Genomic DNA, 12,276 nt, shown 5'->3' with positions numbered 1-12,276 from the left:
ATGGCCGCCATGACCATATATGGTAAAAACCTTAAAAAATCTTCTTGTCAGAAACCGCTCATCAGATTTTCAATTTTTTTTACAAGGATGACCTTTGAAGGCTCCCCTGAAAAAGTTGTTCAAAGAAATTTGATTCGTCAAAAAACATGGCCGCAGGAGCTCGTTGAACTTTGCATGTTTATTCGTTTTTGCCTATTTTGTGAAAACTTTCAAAAATCTTCCACATTTTTTTGTCCGATCCTTTCCAAATTTGCACAGTGTCTTTATATCAATGAGGACACAAACCCTACAAAAAATGAGCATTATTGGTCCATGAAGTACAGAATTACCTCCCCTTGAATTGAGAAAATGGTGTTTATGCAATAAAGTCCAAATTTTTCATCCAATTCTTTCCAAACTTGTAAGGATTTAGCATGGTTCAAACAAGGGAAACAACTACGTTTTATGCATGTTCTTTTTATTACAGATTTGCCTCCCTTTAATTCATTCAAAATCTCATTTTACAGCAGAGATTCCAAATCTGACCTGTAAATGAGCCCCATATTTACTGCCAGTGCTAGGTTACCTTTTCCCATTTGATCATTCTTAAGTATTGGTCTTGTAATGCTGCTACTGCTTCTGCTACTGCTACTGCTACTACTACTACTACTACTACTACTACTACTACTACTACTACTACTACTACTACTACTACTACTACGACGACTACGAGGACGACTACGACGACGACGACGACTACGACTACGACTACGACGACGACTACGACGACTACGACTACTACTACTACTACTACTTCTACTACTACTAGTACTACTACTACTACCACCACCACCACCACCACCACCACCACGTCTACTATTACTACTTCTACTACTACTGCCACTACTACTACTACTTTTACCACCACTACGACTACTACTACTACTACTACTACCACTACGACGACGACGACTACGACTACGACGACTACGACTACGACGACGACGACGACTACTACTACTACTACTACTACTACTACTACTACTACTACAACTACTATTACTACTACTACTTCTACTACTACTACTACTACTACTACTACTACTTCTACTACTACTACTACTACTACTACACCACCACCACCACCACCACCATTCACAGTGACAAAAAACGTTTTCACACAATGGCTGCTACTACAACTTATAGCCCATATAGGGGGGCATGCATGTTTTACAAACAGCCCTTGTTGCTATGGGATTTTAACCACAACTGTTCATGTTTATCTCCGACACATATTTTTAGGTCACCTGTCATGAAGTGACACGGTGAGCTTATGTGATCGTGTGATGTCCGGCGTCCGTTGTGCGTGCCTGTGTGTGTCCATGCGTCCGTCCGTCAACAATTTGTTTGTGTAGACAGTAGAGGTCACAGTTTGCATCCAATCTTGATGAAATTTGGTCAAAATGTTTATCTTGATGAAATCCGGTTTGGGATTGTATTTGGGTCATCTGGGGTCAAAAACAAGGTCACTAGTTCAAATAATAGAACAACCTTCTGTAGACAATAGATGTCACAGTTTTCATCCAATCTTTATGAAATTTGGTCAGAATGTTTATCTTGATGAAATCTGGGTTGGGATTGTATTTGGGTCATCTAGAATCAGGAACTAGGTCACTAGGTCAAATCATAGAAAAATATTGTGTAGACAATAGAGGTCATAGTTTTCATCTGATCTTTATGAGTCAGGTGAGCGATTCAGGGCCATCATGGCCCTCTTGTCATTGTATACTATGCAATTTAAGACAATTTGTATTATATGAGCCCGGTTTTTCCGTCCAGCACTTTTTAGTTACATCCCAAAAAAACATGTAAAATATAAATTTCATGAATGTATTTGAAAATGTTGTGGCCATATTTGATAAGATTTACATAAAACTTGTTGATAAATATCATAAAACTACCAAGTTCTACCCTGTTAGTACAACAATTTGCAACAAATACATGCAGATTCTGGACAAAAAAGGTACTGTAAACGTATAGAAATTCGTCGGTATGAAATTTCGTGGTTAAAAAAAACAAACTAATTTGTTGACACGTAATTTTGTGGATTTCAAATAAAAAACAACTTATTCGTTGATATGTAATTTCGTGGATTTCAAATTTTCGGGGAAGACTGACCTTCATAATAATTAAACTTTTATTAAAAACCCAGAGTAATAACGAAGCATTATCTGCTAATCTGTGTTGACAGCAAGACTTGAGGTTCATGTGCACTGAAGCATGAAAGTGTTGCCAATAATTGTCGTTAAGAGCGATAAAGTGGCACACTTGTTGGTCCCCGCTCGCTAATTGCCATCAATGTTGTTTTGACAATATTTGTAATTCTCAGTGCAATCGGTCCCCAAGTAGTAACAATTGAGTAATAAGGTCCCCAAAATAAAACCGTTATCACTCTCGTCTCTTTTAACTTTAATTGGCACTAATTGACATACGTGATGAATCTGAAAAATGCATAAAAAATTATAGTTTATATTAAGACCCTACTATTATTCATACTAAGTAATCATTAACATCGTAGTTCTTATCATACTAAGTAATCATAAACATCTTAGTTTAAACATATATAATTTATGCCAAATGAGTGGAAAATAACACCATTTTTAATTTGGAAATATTTTAATTAGTCAAGATATAGTGTAATGTGACGTACTGAAGTAAAGTACTATAACAAAAAACAAAAATCTCGGATTACCGACAACAAAAGACAATGTCGGAAATGACATACGGAAATGACCGATTTCGGATTAAAAATGTAAAAATAATCGCTGGTACTTGAATTCGTGGTTCAGCGGACCAACGAAATCCACGAAAATTCGTACCACACGAAATTTAATGATTTTACAGTATACGTTTTATATTGCCCATGAGTTCCTGTTTCCTTCACACTACCAAAAAAACTTGGGCTACTTACCTTTATTTCAATATTATCAATAAAGGTTATTTCTTGGATATAAAACTTAAAAAAGGCACAAACCTATACAATTTTCAGTCAGACAATCATTATTTTAAAGTGGCCTTTTCACAGATTTTGGCATATTTTGAAGTTTGTTATTAAATGCTTTATATTGATAAATGTAAACATTGGATCTTAAAAGCTCCAGTAAAAAATCAAGAATAAAATTAAAGAAAGGAAAAAAAATTAGCCGGTACCAGGGCTCGAACAAGTGACCCCCGGAGTCCTGGAGTTAGTCTATAGTAAAAACGCATTAGCCCTCTCGGCTATTCCGCCGCGTATACATAGTTGAAGTATTTTATACCTTATATAAGAAATCTTCGTAGTTTCGTAAATTTAAACGACAACAACAGAACTCTCCAAATTATTCAATCGTTTCGCGTTGCAACGCTTTATAATTTTTAGGTTTTCAAATCGTCAAAAAATACATATAATGGCTATATTGGACTATTGTAAATGTTCAGTAATACTGTTTCCTCACAAATATCATAACTAAAACGAAAATTTGCGAATCTGAAACAACTTTTTTCAATTTTGTCAATTTACCAAACCGTGAAAAGATCCCTTTAAGCCCCCGGATCAAAAGATCAGGGGTATATTGTTTTGGGTTTGGGGTTTTTGTCCTGTCTGTCTGTCTGTCAATGTGTCAGTCAGTCATTGTATGTGTGTGTCACAAACTTTAACCTTGGTTAAAGTATTATAACTTTTGCAATATTTAAGATAGCAACTTCATATTTGGCATGCATGTGTATCTGATGGAGCTGCACATTTGAGTGGTGAAACATCAAGGTCATCCTTCAAGGTCAAAGGTCAAATATCATTGTATTTTTCGTTACTAAAACTTTAATCTTTGTTAAAGTTTGGTCATAACTTTTTATATATGGAAGATAGCAACTTGATATTTGGCATGCATGTGTATCTAATGGAGCTGCAAATTTTGAGTGGCTAAAGGTCAAGGTCATCGTTCAAGGTCAAAGGTCAAATTTATGGCTTCAAAGCGGTGCAATAAGGGGCATTGTGTTTCTGACAAACACATCTCTTTTTTATGAATGGTGATGTAAAAGTGCTTGTCCAATATGTTACATCTTAAAGTCAGATCTCAAACTGTTTTTACATAAATTTGTGGAGCGTCTACAAATGTTTTGATAGGAACAAGGATGAGGTCAAAACGCTGTGATGACGAATCAATGCCGTTTATTTCAACGAGAATATTTTAAGATTTTCTATACAAATCATGTTTGCTGAGTGGTGTCCATTCTGTTACATCATTGACTTTTAACCAATATAAATTGTCTGTTTTTGCAAAATGCCTGAACATATTTTTTTTTTCAATTTATTAAATCCTAGGACTTTCCACAAACTCAGCACTGGATAACACACCAGCTTAAAATTCACAAAATGTTGGACATCAAGCTATTTATGATGTAACCAAAAAGTGCTGGACGGAAAAACCAGGCTCATGTACAATAAATTATTGATATAGCAATACAGTAACAGTTGCATCAAAATGATGCTGGACAGATAATGTGCTGGAGTCAAACGTGACGAAATTGCATGATCAAAAATAGAGGATTCTACGTCAATTGCAATCCATGTAATAATTGTCTATTCCAGCATGAGTTTATACGGAATGCAAAGCCAGTGACGGTTCTACAGAAGATGATACATGAAGCCAAAGAGATTCAGGAGGAGCAGACATTGAATACAGTCAATGGTGACGACTCAGTGAGTTGACAAGATTTACATGTACACTTTATGTATGGAAAGATCTCCAAAAAAACTTAAATATGCTCTAAAAAAAGTTTGAGAGTCCCATTTAATTATCCCCCGCCATAGGCGGAGGGATATTGTTTTGGCATTGTCCGTCCGTCTCTCTGTCCGTCCGCAGCCATATCTTGAAAGTGCTTTGGCGGATTTCATTGAAACTTGGTATGAGTATATATATGGATAAGAGAATGATGCACACCAAATGGCATTGTACACCATCTGTTAGTAACAGAGTTATGGCCCTTTGTATTTTGAAAAAATGCTTTTTTGAGTGTCAAATATAACACTTTTGTGTCCAGAAGCATATTGGCGTGGCATATCAATTCAACGAATTTGCTTGTTTGTTATATATTGCAGTTATTTTGAAAATCTGTTTATTTACATGAATGTGAAAATATACAAATATGTATTGTTGTCTAAAAAACAAACAAATTAATTACGGTAAATTCAAACCAGTTTGAAGCCTAATTATATTTAAAACAAGGTTGACATCTGTTGCTCTGTTTTTTGTTGTTGGCCACTATACCACTGGGGTTTCGCTGCATGAGAGTGCACTGGGATGAAAGTGAATAAATGTATGGTAATTGAAGACATGGGTCAAAGTTTGTCCTAACTTTAGGAGTCAAAATAATACTAAATATAAATAAGGCAGTGGCAGTTCAGCTTGGACACTCAAATTCCTTATGTGTCTTGCTCCACTGCTAATCAGGGTGTTTTTCCTTTTAAATGTCAGCAAGGAAATTCAACCATTGAAACCATTGGTTTTAAACAGTTACATATGGGGAGGGGACATTGTTAGAAATTCTTTGTTTAAATACATTAGCCAATATGCATCCAATCAATCTTCAAGGAAATGATATTCTGGCAGCCAACTCTCCCACAGTATTATGCAGTAGAATGAAAATATACATTTGGATGACAGGACACTCTTTTTGTCCTCACATATTATATCTTTGACCAAAGGTACCTTGTGAACTTCCAAACACCACACACACACACACACACACACACACTCAAACAGGCTTTTGTTAGGAATATTTCGGTTGGCTATTTTATTCACCAGCATCAGGGCTATAGATAACAAGCGTATTGGCATTATTATGCAATTAAAATAACCAAAAACGTAATTAAATTAAAAATAAAGCGTACAAAAACGCAAATACAAATTTAATAAAGTTATTCCCGTACAAAAACCTTGCGTCACGAAACGCAATTGTTACAAACACCGGGCGTATTTTCTAGACTGGTTATTTTCCGTATAAAAATGTACCGGATAGTTTATATGCCGTCCTATGAAGAAAAGAAGGCAGTCATTCCAGTGGTTATCAATCTTTGGGGTATTATTGTTCTTGTTCCTAGACCGGTACGATATCTACTTCCATTTTCAAGGTATTCAGCTCAAAATGATTGAAAACGGGGTGCATCGCTTTGAACAGCCATAACTTCATCAATTATGCAGAAATTTTCACGAATTGATCTTATTCAACGCAAAAATGAATGAACTTTGATCAGAAATTAAGTATTTGTTTGTTGTTATGTACAGGTACCTTTTTTAATTCCAGTTGTATAAATAATTTGTATAAATAAAATAGATAATAGTAGATTTTTAATAAATTATATATCTTATTCCCTGAATTGAGTTAAAAAAACTGGGGGTGAAAAACCCAATACAGCTTAAAAGTAGGGGGTGAACATTTTTGCTAAAACTATTGAATCTTCAAAAACCCTATTGTTGTCAAATACAGGGGTCGATTACCCAATATACCCCAAAAGTTATCTATTGCCCTGCAGCATTCATCCTGTCATAGGTCGCCTGCTGGGCGTAGTGGCTATGGTGTCTGCCTAGTGATCAGCAGGTCACGCGTGTGATTCCTATCGTGGGAGTGGGTCGCCTGCTGGGCGTAGTGACTATGGTGTCTGCCTAGTGATCAGCAGGTCACGGGTGTGATTCCTATCGTGGGAGTGGGTCGCCTGCTGGGCGTAGTGGCTATGGTGTCTGCCTAGTGATCAGCAGGTCACGCGTGTGATTCCTATCGTGGGAGTGTTCTATAGACCTTTCCCTCATATACAAAGTACTTGTTCTGCCCAGGAAACGGACTCAAGACCTCTTTAATAAGCCATAGGCTATGGATGGAATCCAGCTTAAATAAAAAGGTTTGAATTTGTCCTCTTATTTCTCTGTCTAAGGGTGATGAGGATACAGTAGAAGGGGGCACCATGGTTCGTAACGATGACGGGACCATGAAAATATCTCAGCCAGGGTCAGGTAAGGATCAGCACTCCATACCTTGAACACAAAAACATTACATAGTATGATGGTTAGAGTTGCATCATTAGAACATTGATCTTATGCCTTTTGCGTCCACCATAGCTTCAAACCAGCCTGGGCATTTACACAATACACGTATTATAATTCGTCAGTTTAAGCTAAGTATTTTATTAATGTTGTAAGATAATGTAGACTATAAACATGTTTTCATATTATTGGACAATTTTTATTATACCCCCACAAACGAAGTTTTGGGGGGTATATATGAGTGAACTTGTCTGTCGGTCGGTCGGTCTGTCTGTCGGTCCGTAAAAAGTGTCCGCTCTCTAATTCAAGTAGTTTTCATCCAAACTTTACCAAACTTGGTCAGAAATTGTATCTACATGATGTCTAGGCCAAGTGTAAACATGGGCCTTGCCGGGTCAAAAACTAGGTCACGGGGTCACTTAGTGCGTTTTAAACATTCAGCATGTTGTCCGCTCTCTAATTCAAGTAGTTTTCATCCGATCTTCATCAACCTTTGTCAGAAGTTGTATCGACATGATGTCTTGTCCAAGTTCGAACATGGGCCTTGCCAGGTCAAAAACTAGGTCACGGGGTCACTTAGTGCCTTTTAAACATTCAGCATGTTGTCCGCTCTCTAATTCAAGTAGTTTTCATCCGATCTTCACCAAACTTGGTCAGAAAATGTATCTACATGATGTCTAGGCCAAGTTCGAACATGGGCCTTGCCGGGTCAAAAACTAGGTCACGGGGTCATTTAGTGCTTTTTAAACATTCAGCATGTTGTCCGCTCTCTGGTTCAAGTAGTTTCCATCCGATCTTTACCAAACTTGGTCAGAAGTTGTATCTAGATGATCTTAAGGCCAAGTTCCAACATGGGCCTTGCCGGGTCAAAAACTAGGTCACGGGTCACTTAGTGCGTTTTAAACATTCAGCATGTTGTCCACTCTCTAATTCAAGTACTTTTCATCAGATCTTCACCAAACTTGGTCAGAAGTTTAATCTAGATGATCTGAAGGCCAAGTTCGAACAACGGCCATGACAGATCTAAAATTAGGTCATGGGGTCACTTAGTACGTTTTACACATTGAGCATGGTGTCCGCTCTCTATTTCAAGTAGTTTAAATCCGATCTTCACCACACTTGGTCAGAAGTTGTAACTTGATGATGTGTAGGTCAAGTTTGAACATGGGCCATGCCGGGTCAAAAAATAGGTCACGGGGTCACTTAGTGTGTTTTAAACCTCACCATGTTGTCCGCTCTCTAATTCAAGTAGTTTTTATCCAATCTTCACCAAAATTGGTCAGAAGTTGTACCATGATCATGTCTGGGGCACGTTTGAATATGGGTCATGCCGGGTCAAAAACAAGGTCACGGGGTCACTTAGTGCGTTTTAAACATCACAATGTTGTCCGCTCTCTAATTCAAGTAGTTTTCATCCAATCTTCACCAAAGTTGGTCAGAAGTTGTATCTAGATGATGTCTAGGTCAAGTTTGAATATGGGTCATGCCGGGTCAAAAACTAGGTAACAGGGTATCTTAGTGTGCTTTAAACCTCACCATGTTGTCCACTCTCTAATTCTAGTAGTTTTCATCCAATCCTCACCAAACTTGGTCACCAGTTTTATCCAAATGATCTCTAGGACAAGTTTGAACATGGGCCATTACGGGTCAAAAACTAGGTCACGGGGTCACTTAGTGTGTTTTTTAACATTCAGCATAGTGTCCGCTCTCTAATTCAAGTAGTTTACATCCGATCTTAACCAAACTTGGTCAGAAGTTTTATGGAGATGATCTTAAGGCCAAGTTAGAACATGGGTCTTTCTGGGTCAAAAACTAGGTCAAGGGGTCACTTAGTGCGTTTTAAATGGTGTCCGCTGTTTTTTGCGAAGACGACATGCAAAATATTATGTGTCAATGCGGCATGTGGGGGTATTTATCGCGTCTGTGACAAAGTTCTAGTTTCACTTATGTCTTAAAATTCACAATCTGACGGGACCAAGCCCTCTGATTTAATTGTGGAAAAACACATTGTTATGCAAGTATGGTGTTCTGAGAACTTGTATCAGTGGAATTGATTATGTGAAGTTGTATTGCATGGTTGTGCAACTTTGAGATCCATGCTACTTGACAAAACCATTTATTGTAAATATTCTTGGGCATACTGTAAATTTTTATTCCAAGCCATCTAACTGTTTTATGAAAAGCTTACACTGTCGCAAAGCCGTCTGAAATTTTGTTTGCACATAAAAAAGTAGATAGGCTACTAGTATTATTTGGAAACAGAAAAAGGCAGCCAGGTATACAATTACTTTTATTTGAATGTTAAATTAAATATGTATTCTAAGATAAAAGATCACAGAAGGTATAATTAAAGGAACAAATTGCTGATAAAAGGGCTAGGGTGGAAAGCACGACCAGAGATGTTTTCAAATAGTTTGCAGAATCTCAGTTATTTCTTAGCCTTAAACTAATTAAACTTAAACATTTTTAAAGCAGTAAATTAACCAGTAAAGATTGTAAAAAATGCATTTAATATCAATGGATTTTCAGCCCTTATGCTGTCGTCTGTTCAGACTGGCAGAAAGGGTGCAAAAAGATCGGGGCCTAACACCCTGCTCTTTTGCTCTAGATCTTGCTCTACGTATTGGAGGCAGAAAAATTATAGGCATTTAAAGGTATATAACAGAAACAGTGTCTCACTCAACCCTTGCTGGCTGCGTTTTCAGGCACGCTACAGTCGGAAAGTGGCACAGTGATATGTAACAGCAGCGCGGCATCCACCATGGTGGAGTCTGACCTCGGTACTATGGTGATCAACGAATCTGACGAAGAGGATGACGGCACCATGAAACGTAAGTACCTCCCTTTGACCCATGAAACATAAATTATCTCCCTTTGCCCCATGAAACCTAAGTTACTTCCCTTTGCACCATGAAACATAAGTTACTTCCCTTTTTCCCATGAATTTTAAGTTACCTCCCTTTGTTTTTGAAGCACAAGTTACATCCCTTTTCCCCATTAAACTTGAGTTTTTCCCATCGCCCAATTAAGCGTAAGTAACCTCCCTTTGCCTAATGAAGACTAAGGTACTTCCTTTTGCCCCATGAAACACAAGTTACTTCCCTTTGCCCCAGCGGCCAAAATGACCCCTCAGTGTCCAGTAAATATGTTAAATCTCTGGAAGACCAGTGCAGTTGTCTCCCCTCCCCTGAAGAAAATGTAGTGAAATAAACATTTGCTTGTTAATAGCTATCGGCTTATCTGGTAATTGGTAAAGTATAGTATGCCCATTGCATTATATTATGCATTTGTTAAACAAAAGTGCACGATAATATTAAAGAGTTATTAATCGAGATATTGTCCTATCAGCATAATAGGTATCCATGATATGAGTTATAATACAATATTCAAAGGGAAGGGGATGTACATGTGGTACTTTATTGTGAATTGAACAAAAACTAAAACATACAGTTACCAGTCACTCAGCTTAAGTCAGTTGTCTGGTTTGTGCTAGAAAATGTTTGAAGTTTAATGGAAATATTTAATAGCCCTGGGCTCTGGGAAATTGGCTTGCTGGACACTGTTGTATGTGTGTGTGTGCAATTGTTTATCGCTTGGGCCTGGAGTGTTATGTTTATTTGATAGTATGAAGTTGGCATATACATGATACAGATGTATGGTTTACCTTATTTTTTTTAAATTATCCTGAACTTTTTACTATAGTCATACACTTGTGTATTCCTTATCAGTTATCACTTAGTAAAATTGTAAGTTCAAGTATGATATATGAGCCCTGTTTTTCCGTCAAGCACTTTTTAGTTACATCCCAAAAAAACATGTAAAATATAAATTTCATGAATGTATTTGAAAGATGTTGTGGCCATATTTGATAAGATTAACATAAAACTTGTTGATAAATATCATAAAACTACCAAGTTCTACCCTGTTAGTACAAACATTTGTAACAAATACATGCGGATTCTGGACAAAAAAGGTATACGTTTTATAGTGCGCATGAGTTCCTGTTTCCATCACTCTACCAAAAATACTTGGGCTACTTACCTTTATTTCAATATTATCAATAAAGGTTATTTCTTGGATATAAAACTTAAAAAAGGCACAAACCTTTAAAAAAAATTAGTCAGGCAATCATTATTTTTTATGAATGGTGACATAACAGTTTGTGTCCAATATGTTACGTCTTGAATTCAGATCTCAAACTGTTTTTACATAACTTGTGTAGCGTCTTAGTAACAAATGTTTTGATAGGAACAAGGATGAGGTTGAAACACCGTGATGACGAATCAATGCCGTTTATTTCAACAAGAATATTTTTACATTTCGTATACAAATCATGTTTGCTAAGTGGTGTCCAATCTGTTACATCATTGACTTTTAACCAATATAAATTGTCTGTTTTTGCAAAATGCCTTAACATATATTTTTATACGCCCGTATAAAATACGGGACGTATTATGTGAAACCCCTTGGCGGCGGGCGGGCGGCGGGCGGAAGGCATCACTTTGTCCGGACTCTAATTCAAATTGTATTCATCCGATCTTCACCAAACTTGGTCAGCAGTTGCATCTAGTTGATATCTAGGCCAAGTTCGAATATGGGTCATGCCGGGTCAAAAACTAGGTCATAGGGTCAATAAGTGCATTTTCAAAGGGGCCACTTTGTCCGGACTCTATTTCAAATTGTATTCATCCGATCTTCACCAAACTTGGTCAGCAGTTGCATCTAGTTGATATCTAGGCCAAGTTCGAATATGGGTCATGCCGGGTCAAAAACTAGGTCATAGGGTCAATAAGTGCATTTTCAAAGGGGCCACTTTGTCCGGACTCTATTTCAAATTGTATTCATCCGATCTTCACCAAACTTGGTCAGCAGTTGCATCTAGTTGATATATAGGCCAAGTTCGAATATGGGTCATGCCGGGTCAAAAACTAGGTCATAGGGTCAATTAGTGCATTTTCAACGGCGCCACTTTGTCCGGACTCTAATTCAAATTGTATTCATCCGATCTTCACCAAATTTGGTCAGAAGTTGTGTCTAGATGATATGTAGGTCAAGTTCAAATATGGGTCATGCCGTGTCAAAAACTAGGTCACGAGGTTACTTAGTGCATTTCAAGCATTTAGCATGGTGTCCGCTCTCTAATTGAAGTAGTTTTCATCTGATCTTCACCTAATTTGGTCAGAAGTTGTGTCTAGATGATATGTAGGTCAAGTTCGAACAT

General features: G+C 37.3%; 1 protein-coding gene across 6 annotated transcripts in view; it reads left to right on the top strand.

Annotated features, from left to right (window-relative positions):
- The window catches only part of LOC127839198 (serine/threonine-protein kinase 3-like), a 53,916-nt gene that overhangs the window by 28,413 nt on the left and 13,227 nt on the right, over window positions 1-12,276 (top strand). For all 6 annotated transcript variants that reach the window (XR_008030202.1, XR_008030201.1, XM_052367471.1 and 3 more), the window contains 3 exons: window positions 4,607-4,717; window positions 6,947-7,025; window positions 9,761-9,886. Coding sequence is in view for 4 of the 6 variants with exons in the window: in XM_052367471.1 (XP_052223431.1) it covers window positions 4,607-4,717; window positions 6,947-7,025; window positions 9,761-9,886 (316 nt within the window). In the remaining 2 variants the exon portion in view is untranslated. The remainder of the gene's footprint in view (window positions 1-4,606; window positions 4,718-6,946; window positions 7,026-9,760; window positions 9,887-12,276) is intronic.

This window comes from Dreissena polymorpha, chromosome 7, assembly GCF_020536995.1.
Source record: "Dreissena polymorpha isolate Duluth1 chromosome 7, UMN_Dpol_1.0, whole genome shotgun sequence".
Lineage (NCBI taxonomy): Eukaryota > Metazoa > Mollusca > Bivalvia > Myida > Dreissenidae > Dreissena > Dreissena polymorpha.
The sequence above is the reverse complement of the archived record's forward strand: the minus strand, read 5'-3'. Positions and strand labels throughout refer to the sequence as shown.